This window comes from Centruroides vittatus, unplaced genomic scaffold, assembly GCF_030686945.1.
Source record: "Centruroides vittatus isolate TY-2023 unplaced genomic scaffold, ASM3068694v2 contig_976, whole genome shotgun sequence".
In the NCBI taxonomy this organism is placed as follows: domain Eukaryota; kingdom Metazoa; phylum Arthropoda; class Arachnida; order Scorpiones; family Buthidae; genus Centruroides; species Centruroides vittatus.
Window position 1 is genome coordinate 49948 of NW_027122649.1, and position 19692 is coordinate 69639.

General features: G+C 29.8%; 1 protein-coding gene across 1 annotated transcript in view; it reads left to right on the top strand.

The window, feature by feature from the left end:
• The window catches only part of LOC136985753 (vasopressin V1a receptor-like), a 64749-nt gene that overhangs the window by 31082 nt on the left and 13975 nt on the right, over positions 1-19692 (top strand). The window contains exons 2-3 of the mRNA XM_067283101.1: positions 13693-13757; positions 13855-14928. Coding sequence (XP_067139202.1) covers positions 14001-14928 — 928 coding nt within the window. The 5' untranslated portion in view covers positions 13693-13757; positions 13855-14000. The remainder of the gene's footprint in view (positions 1-13692; positions 13758-13854; positions 14929-19692) is intronic.

The window sequence follows — 19692 nt, forward strand, 5'->3', positions numbered from 1 at the left end:
AAATGTGTTCATGTAAATATCGAGTTTATAAAAAAAATATTGGACTGCAATTTGAAAAAATTGTAGACCTATAAATTTCGACTGTTTTCAGTCTGTATGTATGTTTGACTGTTCTTCCTCAATCTCGAGAAATGAGATAGATAGATGAATGGCGAGACCAGATGTAGAAAGCTTAGGAGCGGGAAGCCCAGATTAACTATTTAGGAACTTCAGGTTTGGAATGAATGTCGCGTAATTTCAATTCAAGATTTTCCACTGAACGAAGTTAGATAGATGACTAGCAAGACTCTATTGCTAACAGGAAAAGTATGATGTGCAGGGACAAAGCCACCACTAAAAGAACATTGTGACGAAAAGTTGCAGGCCGGCATTGTGACGATGTCACAATAAATAGTCGCTCGTTAGAATTGGTTTGGTTTATTTGGTTACCGCAACGCGACACGTGAACGATCTGCCGGGGGGATGCATTTCAGGAAGACTTTTATGGGAAGCTGGACCCTACTTAGGTGAAGAAAACCCGGAAAACTTTACGTGGCCAGCCCATTTTCCATGCTCGAACCCTCGACTAACTAACTACTAGAGTTTGGTGGTTTTATGCACTCGGCTACTGGAAAGCGCTTATTACAATTAAGAAAGTATCATTAAAACATGAAAGAACCCGACCCGGAAACCCGTTCAGAAATAAAAAAATAAATACTTATAGATTTTTCACAGGCTAACACTTTCGATTGCACGCAGACAAGTAAGTAAGTACCTTGTCATAGTAATTATATAGCCCGTCTATTTCGCGCTATATCATTGTCGCAGTAATTAAGTGAATATAATATACATTTTTTAAAGTTATACTTTTTTATAGTTATATTTATAAGAATTTTATTTAAGAATTATAAATTTGCTAAATTTTTTGCCAATAGAAGGTGTTTCGCGTAAACAAGCAACTCGAATGGAAATAGAAATCAATTGATTTACAAAAATTCAATAGATATTTTGGGGTGAGATGTTCGACATTATCTGTTAGGGGTATATAAAAGTAACTGCCGAGTTTCGTAGCAATTGGTCGAACGGCCTAGGCGTGTACAGCGAACAAACATCCAAACATTCTCATTTATAAATATATATATATAGAAGATATATATATCTATAGATATATTAACAGACCTATACATAAAATTTTTAAAAAGTGATTTTAAAGCATTATTTTTTATGACTAGTTTAACAATTTTCACAATATAGAGGACCCACCAGTGGCCAAACGGTTTCGTTCCCTAAACACTGGTAGTTCGGTCATGGATTCGCGCCTCGCCAGGACGGGCTGGCCACGTGGCGTTTTCCGGGTTTTCTCCACGTTTGTAACAGCCTGAATAGAGCCCAGTTACCCTTAAAAAGACCTCCCGGAAGGCATTCCCCCTAGGCAGATCGCCCAAGTGTTGCGTTGCCGTAATTCAACAAACAAACACAATATAGAGTAGAACAATACAATAGACTAAGAATTCCTCCTTAGTCTATTGTTAGTTAGGAAGTTAACTGATACGAAATAAATGTTTTAAAAATTTTTTTTTAAATAGGAATTAAATTTCCATATTCCCTCCATTTGCGCAGACTTGTATGTCAATTTGAAGTCATTTCCTAAAAATTGAAATATCTTGTTCAAAGATTTTGATATTAATATATTGTATTTTTATTAAAAGAATAAATTTGCTACAATCAAAAGTTATTCTGACATTGTCACAATGACGGGCTGCAATATTAATTTCATATTTTTAGTTTATTTAATTTAAAATATAAGCTGTCGATTTCAAATCAGTAGTGTCTTGTACATCATATTTTTCCGGAAAGCAACAGAGTCATACCGGACATTTACTTAATTCTGTTATGGAGAAAATGGGTTTTGGATTGAAATCACGTGATTTCCAATATAGACCGGAAGTTAGTTGGACTTCACTTTCATCTACTAACACTATTCTCGAGATTAAGGAAGTACAGGCAAACAGACAGATGAATAACAGTGAGAATCTATACGTCTACAATTTCTTAAATTGCAGTCCGAATAGTGATTAAGAAAACTAATCAAAAATTTAGTGTTCTTGATAATGTACAGTTTGTATAAACTGGTATGAATAAAAAGTAAACCCAATTTGTTTAAGTAAATTGAATTTTGACAAAGAGTGTTTTATATTCTTATCTATATCTTACTTTCTCTGTATCCTAACTTCTTTAGTTCACCTTTAGGAAACTTCCGATTTGACATTTGCTTTCATACAACATTCATGACATATTAAAAAGAATAAAAAACAACAACTCTGTCGTTATCAAAACATTATTAATTAACACTTATAAGTAGATGATTATATGAATTTCAATAAACAGAAAAACTAGTTTTTGCTCACTTACTATAGATATTAGTCAAAACCCGGAATCCGCAGAACCCGATCATACTTGGCAAAACTAGTTTTAACAAAGCTTCTTCGTTAATAATAGTTTTAACCAGTTAAATCTAGAATTGACTGTTTGCTTTTAGTAAAATCTACAAGTAGTAACTATTGAGAAATAATATTTTAAAAGTATTTCTATTTTGTACTGAAATAAGTAAAGTCAATTGCAATGGCAAAATTCCCATTAGGCCAACTAGACCCAACAAGAGTTTAGGGGCGCAAAAATTTAAAATAAAAACACCAATAACAATAAACTAACGAAAACATAATTTAATGTAGAATGCATAAAAGAATTAGTGCAAATTAAAAGCTTAAGTTGTGACAAAATAAAACACATTACTTTAGTGGTATTAATTAAATTAAAATGTGAATATATTTTGTTTCGACTTTTGACTAAGGAAATTTGGATAATCGGAAATTTTACCAGTATAATAACTCCTATTAATAAACAAGGTACAAGTACACAAGGGTACAAACAGAAATTTATAAGAGTATGGACGTAAGTAAAAAGAATTAATTTTTAGAATCTATTTGAAATTAAAATTTTAAAATACAATATTAAAGAAAAGTTATTATGTATGAGCTATGTATAATTATCATTTTTGTAACAATCTTGATATTTTCGATTGGTTTTTGCTTAGAATAGAATTAATACTGATATATTTTTAAAAGAAGGGAAAGGCCGATCGCCATCAAAGTTTATAGAGTATTCCTGATGTCCAAAATGTATTTATATTTTATTTATTTATTTTTAGAAATTTTAATTTTAACAAAATTAAGTTCAAAGTTATTTTAAAGCATTTATTCTTGCAAGACTTTTAATTTTTAAAGAAACAGATATTTAAATCTAATTATGCATTGTTAATTTTAAAATTAATTATAATTTTTAATTAAAACTAATTAAAAATAATTAAAATTAATTACTATTAGATAATAAAGGAATGCAACCTTGTTTTTAAAAAGTAAAATATTTGGAAATTTATTTATGAAAATTCTAAGATTTCCATTAAATTAATCTTTCTATTCCATTTATCTTACATCAGAACAGGACTTCCCAACTGTCTTCACTGTCTTAACTTTACTCCGAAATTACATTACTTAATAATAATAGAAGATAATGGGAGAAAGAGTGATAGACTAGTTTAATAGTAATAAAAGGTAATACAGTGATGACAAAACATGTCTAGAGAAAGACCTGTTTCTTCTTATCTTACTTGGTGTAATGTTAGTTGTATCCTCCTTTTTGCGGCTGTTATTTGCAGCATACAAAGTATTGGAATCGTATCAAATTGACTCTTTGGAGTTTTTTTTCAAATCTTCATTTTTTGAGACCCTTGAACCTGAAAACGGCTAAAAGGGGAAAAATTCCATAACGTCTATTTTGTTTAATATCTTAGAATGGGTAAATATTAAAAACACGAAATTTTGTTTAGTAACTTGTACAATATATAAGGAGGTAACTTGTACAATATATAAATTGATGGTATTGAATTTTTGTGGTTAAAGGTCTAGGGGTGCGGAGATAGAGGGGATCGTGCTTCATATCTCGAGAGTGGTCGGACTTAATAAAGATCCTTCTCTTAACGAGCAATTATGTATTGTGACATCGTTACAATACCAGGCTGCAATTTTTAATCATATTTTTAATATATTTTACTTTAAAAATATATGCTCTTTTACCTCAAATCAGTAGTGGCTTGCCCCTGTACATCATACTTTTCCTTTAACAATAGAGTCGTGCTAGTCATCTATCTAACACCTTTCAGGGGAAATGTTTGATTTAAAATAAAATGACTTCCAGTTTGCATCGGAAGTTCGTATACAGTTAATCGGGTCTCCTGTTCCCAAGGTTTCCATATCTGGTCTGATCTTTCATGTACGAAGGTTAATTTTTTTCAATCTCCACCGACCCAGAATAAAAAAAAAACAAGAATGAAGAAAAAAACCACTTTATTTGTAGAAGCTAGTTAGTCTTCACCTATTTTTCCACATAATTGCCTTGTCGGATCAGGCAGACATCATATCGTGACACCGGCTCTTGTATACCCATGTCGAAGAACGTTTCTGTCAGGCCATTCAGTACTGTTAGTCAGCGGTATACAGTGTGGACCTTGAAATTTGAGAAAACTCCTCACTGAGCTCAGAAGTCGTGAACCGACGCCTTTCTCACACCAATTGATCCACTTTGTTCACCAAATAGTCCGTCATCTCACACTTCCTCCCTTGACCGCCCTTATCATAAACGTTGTCACGTCTTTGTTTGAATTTCCTGCATCATTCACCCACGCATCCGTAGCTCATGAGGTTCTCATCGTACACATTACACATCCTTCGATAAATTTCACCTCCATTCAGCCCTTCACCCTGTAGAAATCGAATTACTGCTCGTATCTAACTCCGTTCTCGAGATTAAGGAAAGACAGATGTATTGACAGACGACAGTGAGAATTTATAGGTCTACAATTTTTTCAAATTGCAGCTCAATTAGCATTTACAATTTTTTTTAATATAAAATTCATCACTAATCTCAAAATTAAGTTTTTGCCATTTTATAATAATTAATAATGTAAGACATTTTTATAACAAAATCTCATAACAGATGGAGCACAAATTTATTTATTATGTTTAATAATATAAAAGTAATTTTTTATATAAAAAGCGAGGTTGAGGCCGAAGTTTTCAACGCGAAAACGTGTACGTCGGACGTTCAGCGCTGCCTTCCTGTAAGTGTAGAAGTTTGACAATGGCATTTGGAACGTCAGTGGAATCACGCTAGACCAGCGGTTTGACCAGGGACCACTTTGATTTCATTGTTGTTAGCAGGGACCACAAGGTTTAAGAAAAATAAACTGTCAATCTAAAAATAAACTTTAATCAAAACTTTTAACATAAGTAATCGTTAAACTCAAGAATAACATGCTTTAACAGTACTATTATAATAGAAAACATAACATTTTAAGTAAAAATTAAATTCAGTTTGTATCAATGTGGGAATAATTTTAAAATGAATAAAAGTTTTAAATCTTTCGCGGACCATATTTTAGCTCTTGCGAACCACTGGTGGTTCGTGGACCACTGGTTGGGAACCACTGCGCTAGACGTTCCAAATGCCATTGTCAAACTTCTACACTTACAGGAAGGCAGCGCTGAACGTCCGACGTACACGTTTTTGCGTTGAAAACTTCGGCCTCAACCTCGCTAAAATCTCATACGGCAAGAAGGTTACGAAACTCGTCGCTGGATTTTTCCCTTGATTTTATCTTCTGATATTAATAGTTTTTCACTTAAGGCAGTTGAATAAGCTGCTTTTCTACATGTAAAGTTATATTTTTAGTTTGACTTCCATTTTCACTGTTTTCAGAGTTGAATGTTATTTATATTTTACATTTGTTTCACATAAAGTTTATATCTTTAATCTACATTTTTATTTATTATTTTTGCATTTTTTTACTTCTTACAATTATATAAAATTATATTATTACAAGACTTGTAATAGTTTTAAACGATTTTCATTTATTTTTATACTAGGGCCATTGTTAACGTTATTTATAATTTTATTATTTCTATAATTTCCTTAAATTTGCTACGAGATGCATTGCGTTTTGATATAAGATTTTAGTTTGGTATAAAAGGCAGAATGTTACTCATTTACCTTAGTTATCTAATTTCACCTAAATAAAATCATAAAATATGCGTTATTATTTTTATTTTAAAGTAACAAAACTGATTGCTTTTGTATCAATGACGATCTACAACAATATAAGCACTCTTGGATATGCCCCTGGAAGGACTCTTTATCACATGTACCGTACACGGGATTGACTTAGCTCTATCGATTATTGAAATTATACAATAATCTATAAATCTAGAAATAAAGTTAACAAATGACTTAGTATATAAATAAATAAAAATCTGTTAAAACTATTATAAAAGCCTTGTAATAACAGAAAACTCATAAATGTAATAAAAAAATTTTATATACCACGTAATTGTAACAGATAAAAAGTATAAAAATTATAATAAATAAATAAAAATGTAGGTTAAAGATAAAAACTAAATATATGAAATAAATGTAAAATACAAAAAATATAAATATGCAAATATAGGCCCTGTTGTTAATTCCAAAGATATGTAAAGTAACTTTAATTTATTAATTTTAAATTAATAACTTAAAGAAAGAAACTTCTTGTGTTGATTGTGGTTTTCCGAATAAAAACATTAATATAAAAATTTTATGAAATATACAAATTTAAGTATAAACGAGTACTTTTTAATCATTTAGAGCCTGCCATTGAGAATCAGAGTTTTGTTTAAAAATTGAAAGCTGGACAACCATCATACTCGACTGGAATAAATTTAAAAGTTTTGAGTCCTCTGAAATTCTTATTTTTTGTATTTTAATAAAATATTTTATATTTATATCTCAGAATAAGTTTTGTTATTTTGACAATTTTTTACATAATTTTTATTTTGTTTTTATAGAACTCCACAATAAATAATTCATTTGAAGAACGAATTCTCCAAAAATTGGTTACTTATACATATAATATTGATATTGTTTTTATTTACATAACTATAAAAACTTCTATTCTTTATTCATTAAATTTATTTATTTTTTATTTATTAAGAAAATCCAATATTCATATTGTATGTTTATTTTTAATTTACGGTTTTCGCTGAAGGCTATTCCGGGTGATCGCAACTTAATCCAATATATGTAAAGTTTCTTTTCCCGCCTTTTGATTTCTGTCGTTAACAGAAATCAAAAGGCGGGAAAAGAAGGTGGTCCTTTCTTCTTGACCTTCTCGAAACTTCTCTTTAAGTGTTGCTAGATCTCGAAGCTTTTGTTCTGTGTTGCAGATACCTTTACATCCCCCTCCGCTTTGTAGATCCAACAGTGGGTTGTTGTATAAACGTAACTTGGGTATACGAAGGACGTCTGATGGTTTTCCCTTTTTTCCCTATTCTATTTCATATTCCTTAACCCACTTTTATATCAATTTTATTTTCAGAAATTAACTGTTCTTCTATATCAAACTGATTTTTCTTTTTTCTTTTTCTTTTATTGTTCATTTTCACTTCATAATCCTAGAACCATTCAATTTCTTTTAAGAATTCGTCTTTTAATTGTTTAATTTCTAATTCTTTGATTTTATTTTCTTTTCTATTTCTATTTTCTTCAGAATTTCTAACATATTAATTTTATAATTTAGTTTTTGTTTTGTTCATGTCTGGAATTTGTGAATTATCACGTAATTTTTTTTTGTTTTCTTTAAAGCATTCACTTGAACTTCAACATCTGAAAAAGATTTCATTATATGCTGCTTCAAAACTTTGTAAATGTAAATGCTAAAACTTTCCTTCCTCCTCTTCTTCTTTTTCTTCTTATCACCAGCGCGAACATTTTTCTCTAATAAAGTTTGTTGTTCTTTCCAAAGATTTTCAACAATGGTTTCATTATTAGAAGAATTTCGAATGCTTTTATGTTTTTTCCACCATTGCTGAAAGTTTTTATTATATGAGTTAAATAAATCTTGTCTTGTTTCATTTAATATTTCCATAAAGTGTTGTTTCACATTCTGCAGTTCTTTTTTCGTACACAACAATTCTGACTTAACTGTTGCATAATCAGCCATGGACTGAAATTTTTCAGACAAATGATGATTCTGTTTTAAAACAACATTATATTTTTTCTAGAGATTTCAAAGATAATTCAAGATCAATAAACTTTGGTTTAAGTTCTTCAAATTCGTTCGTAATTTTGCTTACTTGAATTTTTTCTTCTTTTAATCTTTTACTATCATCATGAATTTTTATTTCCAAGTCTTTTAGTTTCTCGTATTTTTTATCAATATTTCTTCATTTTTCAGATATATGTAAGTTTTCACCATCTCTACCAGTTATCTGCAGAAGTCGTTTTTCTATTTCAGCGAGATTTACTTTTTCCTTTCGTTTAGGCGATTTTCGCTTATTCCGACAGTCTCGAGCCCAATGGAACCTATTTTGGTATCCCAAACTCTCACAAATCTTACAAGCGTATGGTTTTCTTTTATGTTCCGAATTAAATTCTTTCGTCTCGTAACCAAAATTACTTGTTGTGGATTTATTGATTCGTTTTTGTTTTACATTTTCTTCGATTCTCAGGCTTATTTCATAAAATTCTACAAAACTCTTTGGTCTTACGGTTACGAAATATTCCGCCATTTCTCGGGGTAATCCTTCTATCATTAGCGGTATTATTTGGAAGTCTTTCAATTGTGATAACTTCCCTAACCTTTTTTTTTCTTCGAAATATTTTTTATTCCTATTTTTGGGTCATATTTTAACCTTACGAAATCCATGATAAGCTCAGTGGCTTGTAATCCGAATCTTCCACAAAAGTTGGTTTTAATTCTTCCCAACTTTGATTGTCCGAGTGCTCGATGTACCAATTTTTAGGGCTTCATCTTATAGGTAATCTCCAATTAACATTATTTTACTCTTTTCGTTCCAACCCATATATTCGGTTACCCGTTTCGAATCTCTTCACCCAATTTTCTACCTTAAGCGTGTCGTTATTGCCCCGAAATATTTGAATTTTTGACTTACATGTTTTAGGGGATTGCGTATCTTTTTCTTTTCTAATAATCCGTTCCGAATACGGTTCATTGTCTCTATAAATTATCCTTTTCTTTGGTTTCATCCTGTCGACTTGTAAAGTTTCTTTTCCCGCGTTTTGATTTCTCTAGTTAACACGTGGTACTTTCTTCTTGACCTTCTCAAAACTTCTCTTTAAGTGTTGCCAGGTCTTTTGTTCTATGTTGCCAGATACCTTTACATATATTTAACACGTGCACGACGGCTGTAGTGCGATGATCCGATAAATCGAATTTTCCATCAGAAATATTTTTAAAAACAACGGTTTGAAGTTCGAACAAATAAGTTTTATTTGTTCTTGTGGAAGAAAAGGAGACACAATGGTGTCTCCTTTTATCTGCCGCTGTGTACAGGTAGCGCCCCTTCAGACCTCTGGTTTCATTTTTGACATGAAAGGAGGCAGACTACATCCACAACGTTTTCTATTTCTTGTTTTCTTAAATAAAAATCTGCAGTAGGTTAGAATAAAAACGAGTATTTGTTAATCTATTGTAAAAGAGACAAGAGTATTCAAAACTAAAATTCAAAATTAAAAGTTTGAAGTTTTAGTCCTTAAAATTTAATGACATGTTTTTCTTTTATATTTTGTTTTAGTTTGTTAATTTACTAATACATTGGAATAAGCAATCAAGTTAAATAATACATTTTGAATAAATTATCAACTAAATCAGTTATATAAGATAATTGTTTCAAGTATTCGTATTGTATTCGAAATCTGGTTAATATGCGAATTCGAGAAAAGTGATATTCGCTCTTGTCTGGAATATTCTGTTTCTGTACATGTATATTTACAGTATAACATGTATATAACAACCCACCAGTGGCGAAGTGAAGTAAAAACCATTGAACATTGGTCGTGGGTTCGCAAATGATCGTGGGTTCGCGTATAGCCCACGGGTTGGCTATGTAGAGTTTTGCGGGTTTTCTTCACGGTTATAACACTTAAATTGGGGCCAGCTTCTCATAGAAAGTACGCCTTTAGGTATTGCCTTCTCGGCAGATCGCCCACATATCGCATTGCCGAAACAAACATAATTATAGCGAAAAAATATTTGTTTTAAAATGTGTAAATGTGTTTTTTTTCTTTTAATTATTTAATTTTGATTTGAATGCGACAAAATAGCATTCTTATAATAGCGTCATGTACTCTGCTTGAGTTTTTGTCAGGTTGTGAAACCATAAGGACACAATTTTAATTTAACCGTTATGCAATCACGCAACGTAACGAGCTGAGATTTCTCACGTACGAACTAGACCTGCATATGGATCTACTTTAAAATGTAAATATGCCTACTTGGCACATAAAATTCGAAAATATATAGGTGTAAGGCTCCAAACAGGGTACGAATCCTCACTGAGCTTGTTTTATAATTATTCTGTAGAAGTGAAAATTTATAATATAGATCTGTCGCAGAGATAGAAAAAAACAATGTAAATTTCCAGTGATCTGAATTCGCGTGTTGAACTTAGAAAACGAACCTTGACTTTAGCGCTCATATATATAGCAAAATAATGGCGGAAAAGTGATGAAATATAATTCTTATTAATTGAAACGCATCGTGTAAAAATATTAAAAATTCCAAAATGACAGGAAAAAGAACAACACTTATTAAAATACGAGCAATTGTTCAAAGTTTGTCGAAACATCTCTTGGACAGAGATCGAGATGTCGTGTGGAGTTACAGTGAAGCTTGACTTCTCTCGCGATTTAATCGCGTTCAACTCTAACTGGATACAGAAAAAGGACTAATCGGGAAGAGGTCATGAAGGATTGGGACTAATTAAAATGTTCCATCCTAGAATAAATGTTATAAAAACCCGCATCTGAAGGTCTCAACGTTCTTTCGCAGGGATATGTTCTTTCTTAGGTATTCCTCGCAAGGATCTGTTGTTTGTTGACTCTCCTTTCCAAAGATCAGTCGCATTTCTCTAACAAAGTTATTGGTCGAGGATTTTATGTGAAGATCTGAGGATATCGTTTGTTCGTCTCAACAAGTGTAGTGTTCGACTGCATTAATTGTTTTCTCTAATTGTTTTCTCTTAATTGTTTTCTCTTATCACCTCATCGGTCAGCACAATATGAATTGATGATGATAAATAAAATGAACAATAACAATAAAAATTATTTTCCATGAAAATTTCAATACTCTCAATATTATTCTTGGTGTCTTTGAGACTGATGTCCTCCCGAGTTTCTTCGTGAATACTTGTTTTAATAAAATATCATAATTAATTAATTAAAATATTAAACGCTAGTTTGAAGTACAATATGTCTAAGCAACTAGTACCGTCGACAGGAAGAAGCCAGGAATTTTTTCCTGGATCTGGGGAAAATTAAAGGCTCATAGTAGTGTTTACCCCTGTAAATTAATGTAATTTTTATTTAACAAAAATAAAATTGTTTAAGACTGCCTTTTTTCATTAATAAGGAAACATCCTACGTATTTCATTTGTTAAAACACACGGCAAAAGGGTCTGCTGAAGAGTTAAAGAGATCTGCTCTATCGCCTCATAGAAGCTCTCGGCGGCCCTGAAAACAGCATTGCTGTATTATAAAAAAAATATATACAGGGCCTGCACTTGTCAACTTGAATTGCTTTTTTTAATACTTTATTAGGTATACTATCTACGTTTTGTAATGATGATAATTAATCTACTTTCCAAAGTTTGACATCACGTCACATTCTTGAGTAATTCTCAATAACATTAATAATGTACTCCTAATACTCTTAAATAAATACGTCTTAAAAGGGATGAGAAATGTTGCTGATTATTATTGGACATTGATTTCGGAACTAAAAGTGCATAATGTAAACGAAAAGCAGCAAGAAAACTTTTAAACCTTAATATACATGTTTTGTTAATTTTATTGGTAATAAAAAAACCTGTCTTTTTATTACCAATAAAATTAATAGTAAACAAGTTATTTTTTTATTTTCTTATCCTATCGTAATAGAAATAGTTTGTTCATAGTTTAATCACCAGAAATAACAGATAAAACGAAATTATGTACAGAAGGTCAAGAAAAATTATGAAAGTTAAAATTTTTGTCTAATGTTATAATACACATATATGCTCAATATTATGTATGTAGGTTTATGCGTGGCCTTAAGAACAGTACTTCTTTGTTACCGCTCACCAATGGTCGAATGGATAATATCACTGAACACCGATCGCGAGTTTACACTTTAAAGAAGGGATTGGCCGCGTGGAGTTTTTCTAACACCTAATTAGGACTAGTCTTCCATAGAAAGTCCTCTGGGGTAGCACTTTCCCTTGGGAGATCGTCCATGTATTGTGTTGTTGTCTTCCATCCCTCAATCCAATTTTTGTTATTAAGTTTGACTTTTGACGTGAGTATTGAGACTGAACCCAATTGTAGCTCTGGAATTATTTATAACTTGTTAAAAAAAAGTCAAATTGTTCAAAACACTCTTATATATGATTATAACTATTGAAAAAAATTAAATTTTAAACATTATTTTTGATTTCTTGTTTAAATAATTTATCTGTCTCACTATCACGGATTTTCTTTTTATTTAGTATCTTTATAGGCTTATTCCGAAGTATCTTTATATTTAAATCTTTCGTAATGGTGATTTTTTCGAAGACAGTTAAAATCTCGTTTTAGTGACTTTTCTTTCAAACTATTGTTGTATAATAAGGATCTATGAACTGTTTTATTCAATTTGTATTACGTAAGACTCAATATATCTTAAAATCATTCCTTTCGTCTGTCTTGTGAATGCATAAAATAAATTATTTCATTACTGTGAAAAAATCTGAATTCGAATCATTTTCATATTGTCATTATTGTTCATGATTAATTTGGGTAAAAACTTTTTATTTTTTTCTTATTAATGATTTCGTATGGCATGAATGAAAAATTAAACCATCATTACAGGTAAAAGCGCAAATCGTATGGCACAAAACGTACTGGAATCTTGCAATTAAAAATTCAACTCAATATTTGTTTCATAGAAAATTGGTTAAAGTTGTATTTGTACACTTATACTTCTATGTAACATGAATATTGTATATACAGTTGCAACGATAAATTTATTTTTATTTTAAAAAAAATTAATTTTAACGAATATTTATCTGTTTATATAAGATTCGGCAATGTGTTGTTTGCCGAATCTTATAAAATATTAAAATATTTGCTCTCCCAAGTCTTATATTTAAATATAGAATTTTAGTTATTAATTATTAATATTACATTTTAACATAACATGGTATCCTTGAAATATATCCTGAATTCCTTCAATATGATTTTTTCTTAATATATGCAGTTGATAAAAATAAATAATTAAAACGTTACGAAAAATGTTGAAATCGTTTTATTTCAGGTTCCATATTGATTCAAATGCTCAGATTATTTATATGTACGATTCTTTTTATACGTATTGCTTATTACAATTGAAATGCATATATCTACTACGCTTTATATTAATTTACTTATCACAAAATTTTGATATTTAAAAAGCAATTTAAGTGATTTTCAGTATTATTATTTATATATAGAAATAATTTATAATTAGGCTAATTTGATATGCCAATTAATCAGATATTTTAAATTAATATGTTTTGTTTTAACTTAAAATTATTTTCATTATTATTATAGATTATTGAGGATTGTTAATGTTAAAGTCAGATTTCAAAGTTCATGTTTTGTTTAATTCGAAAAAGGTGAGAATTTTTTGCTTTTTTGTAATGTTTAACACACACATAATAATACAAGTAATGATATTAATTTAACTTAAAAATAACATTATTTTAATTTCAGGATAATCTACAGAAAGGAGATCATATCTATGAAAACAAAATTTAGATCCTGTCAAAATAGAAAGAATATTTTTAAAATTTACAAGAACTCTTTTTTTATTTTTTAGATAAATTAAAATGTTATGTATATAAATGCAAATATTCTGAATGCATCTTAATTATTCGTTATCAAACGAATCAAATATATCATCCTCATCTGAGAGAGATGAAACATTGGCGAAGGCAGAAATTATCACGCTGTTTTTTATTTTTATTGCCAATGTAATTGGCAACTGTCTTGTTCTTTTAGCGCTTACTAGTAGTCGGATTCAGATGACAAGGATGTATTATTTTCTTTTTCATCTCTGTGTGTCAGATCTCGTAACAGCTTTTCTTCACGTCCTTCCTCAAATCGCATGGGACATAACGTATCGATTTCTTGGAGGCAACTTTTTGTGTAAATTTGTTAAATATTTCCAGATTCTTGGTCCCTATTTGTCGTCCTATGTGCTGGTAGTTACAGCTATTGATCGCTATCATGCTATTTGTTATCCATTGGCTAGTTTCTCTTGGACTCCTAAGAGATCGAAGATAATGATATTATCTGCCTGGATAACTTCTCTTTTATGTTGTGTTCCCCAATTATTTATATTCTCTTATCAAGAAATGGACACTCTCACAGGCACTAAGGACTGTTGGGGCACTTTCATTCAACCTTGGGGTGAAAAAGCATACGTAACTTGGTACGCTATATCTGTATTTTTTATTCCTCTAATGGTGATTATCTTTACGTACGTCCGTATTTGCAAGATTATTTGCGAAAATTTGTATAAACAGAAAATTCCAATAAAAGAAGTTTTAAATGAGAAAAAGAGTTCAAATATTACAGGAATTAAGAAAAAAGAAATAATCACTCACGAAAGATCGTTCTTACCTCGAAGTAATTCCTTAAGGAAACTCAGTAGAGCAAAGATTAAAACTATCAAAATAACTGTAGTGGTTATCATCTGTTACATTGTATGTTCGTGCCCATTTATTATTGTTCAGTTATGGGCTTATTGGTATCCATTTGCACAAGAATCGGCCATATGGAAAGGTAAGTAAAAATTAAATTATACTGGTCTAGGTCAAAGTCTCATTCTATTGTTAAATTTATTAAAGATTTAATAAAGAAATCTATATTCCTATTAAACATCTAGTAATTCGTAAGTCCATTTTTTATCATTTAGATCTTTTTAATGATCGAAATATTTTAAAATAAATATTTTTTGATAATTATACTGTTTATTTTTACTGGATATAAATTCAGAATAAGCAAATCCAGTTCATATATTTAAACGAATTACCTGGATGAAATTTATCAATAGGGCTATATGTTTTTAGTGTTAAGAATAAAAAATTTATATATGTATTGGCTTACAATTATTGCTTTTATAAAATCAAATTTATTATAAAAATTTTAGTGTTTGAAGATTTAATATACGAGGGAAGGTCAGAAAATAAAGAACGCGTGCTTATAGCACTCTGTGCAGATATTACTGCCATCGATTCAAGGTCAATTTGTTCTCTGATGTGTTATCTTAGCTGGTGTAGAATTTCCATAACGTCAGAGTTATTGTTACTGTTTTGTCAAGACTTAGAATGTGTACAAAAATCGAAAATCCTGCCAAATGCAAAGTGAGAACTGTTATTCGTTTTGTCCTATTGAAATTTGTCCTATTGAAATTCATTAAAAAATCACGGAACTGTATAGTGATCACATTATGAACGAAGCAAGTATGAGAAATTGGTGTTTAATGTTTAATCAGGGAAGATAACGCGCAATCGCGCTCTACTGCAGCCATCAATCGTCAAAGCATCGTCAAAACAGTTCTTCAGAAATTTGGTTGGGACGTTTTCGACCACCCAACATACAGTCCCGATCTCACCCCTAGTGAAGTGTATTTCTTTCGCAAATTGAGAGTTTTTGGGTAGATTTGGAAAGTTTTGGAACGGATGAGAGGTGAAAGAAATTGTCACTAACTGAAAGAACTGGCAGTGGAAGTCATGACATAGGAATCAAAAAACTTGCGTCGCATTACGACAAGTGCATTAATCGTAATGATGACTATGTAGAAAAGTAATTAGTCTTGTACTAATTAGCTAATAAAACTTTTTCCTAACTTTTTCCTTTTTTTCTAACTTTTTTTCCTATTTTTATAGCCAAACGTTCTTTATTTTCTGGACGCTCCTCGTAATTATGCTAATCTAATGACCAATTTTTAAAGTAAAACGTAATTTAAAAGTAGGATAAGATCCGTTTTACTCTAATACATTACCTTGCAATTAAAATAATTTCTAAAAAACAATTTGAATTTTTGTAATAAGATACTTCCGTAACGAATAATTATTTTTTGTGACATCGTCAAAATGGCGGGTAGCAATTTTTAATTATATTTTTTAGATTTATTTAATTTAAAATACTATATGCTCTCCGCATTAAATTTGTATAATCTTGCCCCTGTACATCATACTTTGCCTTTAACAATAATGTCATGCCGGTCATCTATATAACACCTTTGCAAGGAAAATTTTTGAATTAAAATCACGTAACTTCCGCTCTACACAGGAAGTCACGTTAATCAGGATAATCTTGGCCTCTTACCAATAGTCTGTCTACTTTTAGTCTTGATTTTTATCTGTCTAACTCTTCTCTCGAGATTAAGAAAGAACAGACAGACAGCCAAACAGACAGCGGGAGTTTATAGGGCTACAATTTTTTTTCAAATTGCAGCCCAATAAAAATTTAAAATATTGAAAAATTAACAAAACGTTTCTCAGTATTGTATTAAAAATCTCAGTTTACCTAAGATATATTATTAAAACTCTGTTATAATTATACAAGAAATTTTTATACTTAAAATATTTATATTTGATTTTTGATTAAAATTTATTCAAGCTTCGAAATATTTAAAAAAATGAAAAAATCTTTAAAATATTAAAATTTTCAATTTAAAATATTGTTAATTAAAAGTCTTTTTTTCTTCTCTCTTCAAAATTTTTATCACTAAAGTCAGAGCTGATTAGAATGTAAATTAACACAGAGAACAATATACTCTTATTTAATCTTTCTTAATTAAAAAATAATATACTAACACGAAAAGTTATAAAAACATAAATAACTTTAATTCTAATTTATTTGCTGTATTTATTTTATAAGCTTAATATAATTTTTAATTAAGTTTAGAGTGGCAGATTATATAAGAAAACTAATCTATTCAAGTACAGTTTTCTTATTAATCTTCAATAATTTTCTTTAACATGAGTTATAAATATTAAGTTGAACTTTCAGAGGGCTCCAAAATTACTTACTCCTGTAGGTATGTTAATTCGTCACTGAAAGTTTTATAACGCTAATTCAAATTAACCTCATTCAATTCAAATCTTTTTCGCTAATAAAAATTTAAACAAATATGGATAAATACTAACATAAATTATTGTAAATTATAGAAAAATTCTCAAATTTTATTTTTAAATACAGCAATTTTAATGAATTTCGTGAAAATTGAATGCAATTTTATATTTATTTTTGAAACAAAGTAATATAATTCTATAAAAATTGTTGATATTTTAATTGAAAATTCTTTATTACTACAATTTTAGTCAATTGTTTACAGTTAATAATAAATTAGATTTAAGAATAATTTATTATTGAAGTGAACTCACTCAGCAAAATTAAATCACAAACAACCAAACACCTTAAGTTGCTGAGAAAAATTTAATAAATAACAAGCGTTTAAGAGCAGATTACATAATGCCTGCATTAATGCCAGGGATGCTGAAGGGTTGCCTTCGGCATGGAAATATTTAATTAAGAGGTTTGATAGCTCTTAATTTAATGCCTTGATTTTGTTATCACTGCATATCTTGTATTTGTCAGAATTTCGTATAATTTATTGATAAATGCACTTCTTGCATTTATTAGAGTTTCGTGTAGTTTATTATTTAACCTATACATATTTTTTATATATTTTTGTTATTTATATTTAAATTTTTACTTTCTTATATGTATATTTTATCCGTTATTTTATTTATTTGTATTTAAATTTTTGTTCCATTTTGTGTTTGCATTCGAATATGTTTAACCTGATGATGGCCAACAGATTTGGCTGAAAACGTTTGTTATTTATTAAATTTTTCTCAGCAACTTAAGGTGTTTGGTTGTTTGTGAATAATTTATTATCGAATCGAATTGCTTTAAATGCAAATATATATACATATTTTATATGTTATATATGTTTAATCTTTTTAAGTAAAATTTAAATATTTCATTAAATTATAATCTTTTCAAAACATGAATTTTATATTAATTAGTACAATTTGAAAATAATTAACTTAAGTATTAAAACAAAATAAATTTTCTCTTTAGTAAATCTTTAATATTTGAAACCTGTTTAGTAATGCTACATAAAGCTGTGTTTACAACTTTATGTAACATTAATCACATCAAATTGCCAGAAACTTTGACATATGTTTAAACAGATTAGTAATGTAATTTAATCCCTTACATAATAATAATAAACTGTACTTGTTTCATAACATTCTTAAACATTTTTGCTAGTTTATATCATAAATGAAGAAAATTAATCGATTTTCTTTTGAATTGATAAGATGTTTTTATATGATTTTTCTATTTTGTTGTATTGATGAATAAATTTTTATTTTAGAAATATACAATGTATTTATTAATACTAAAACAAAGAAAATAAATAAAATAATATAGTACATATCTCATCATTTTAAAAGACAAGCCTCGATCGATCAATTTTGTTTTTTAATCAAAATGCATCTATGAAACATTCATGACAGATTTAAAAAAAAACGTAACCTATTTTCAGAAGTGTTTCATATTTTCAAATGAAAACTACTGAAAAACATAATACGAATATCGGAGAAATAGTTTAATGATAAACTACTTAACAATAATGATCTTAATAGAAAATGTTTTATAGCATAGAATATTGCTTGTAATAATGCAGTGAAGATCTTGTGAAGATCTAGTGATGTTGTTTCCCAAACTCCGTCTTGTTGAGTTGGGTTCGGTGTGTATCACGATCCGATCGTTGATTCAGGTTCGACGAAAGCACACCTCCACACTCAATTCAGAGAATATTTACAGTTTATTTACAAAGCAAAATACGTAGAATGTACAAGTTCGACAACATAACATATACAGGACAACAAAGTGTGGTGTCTCACGTATCAGCTTGGTCTTCGGGAACTATTACACTCTGGGAAGGCCTCAGTCAGCTTGTGGAATTGGCTCAACTGCATGGTCAGTCCAGTTTCTGCACTAACCCGTCCCTGAGATGTTTACCAGAGGAGAACACTCTCTCTACGCTCTGCGGGCTTTCCAAGTGCCTGAGACTACCGTGTACCAGTCTCTTACTCTTCTCCCCTTTTCTCTCGCCCGTCTTACTATTTAAAGAGTTTTTGGACGACAACTTCCGACCAATCAGGATTCTTCCTTTCATCGAAAGCTTTCCAAAACGCCGGCTATTCTCCCGACGAAACCAGCTCACCATAACGTCCGTCACTTGTTTACATTTTCTTTCTAGCAAGCTAACATGTGGCAAATATATTGCCCCACCTCACGCAAGTCCAATAAACAAAGACGGTCCTCCTTTTGTTTCTCCACCTGTATACAAATACAGCATTCACAAGGTCGTGTCACTTTTGTCCCTACTCTGTTAAAAGCAATCATTTACAAATGCTATAATTTTATAATACAAATGATCAAAAAATTTATTTAATTGCAATATAAAATATTATTTAAAAAGGTTTCACAATATTGATAAATTAGCTTTCATTTTTTTGAGAA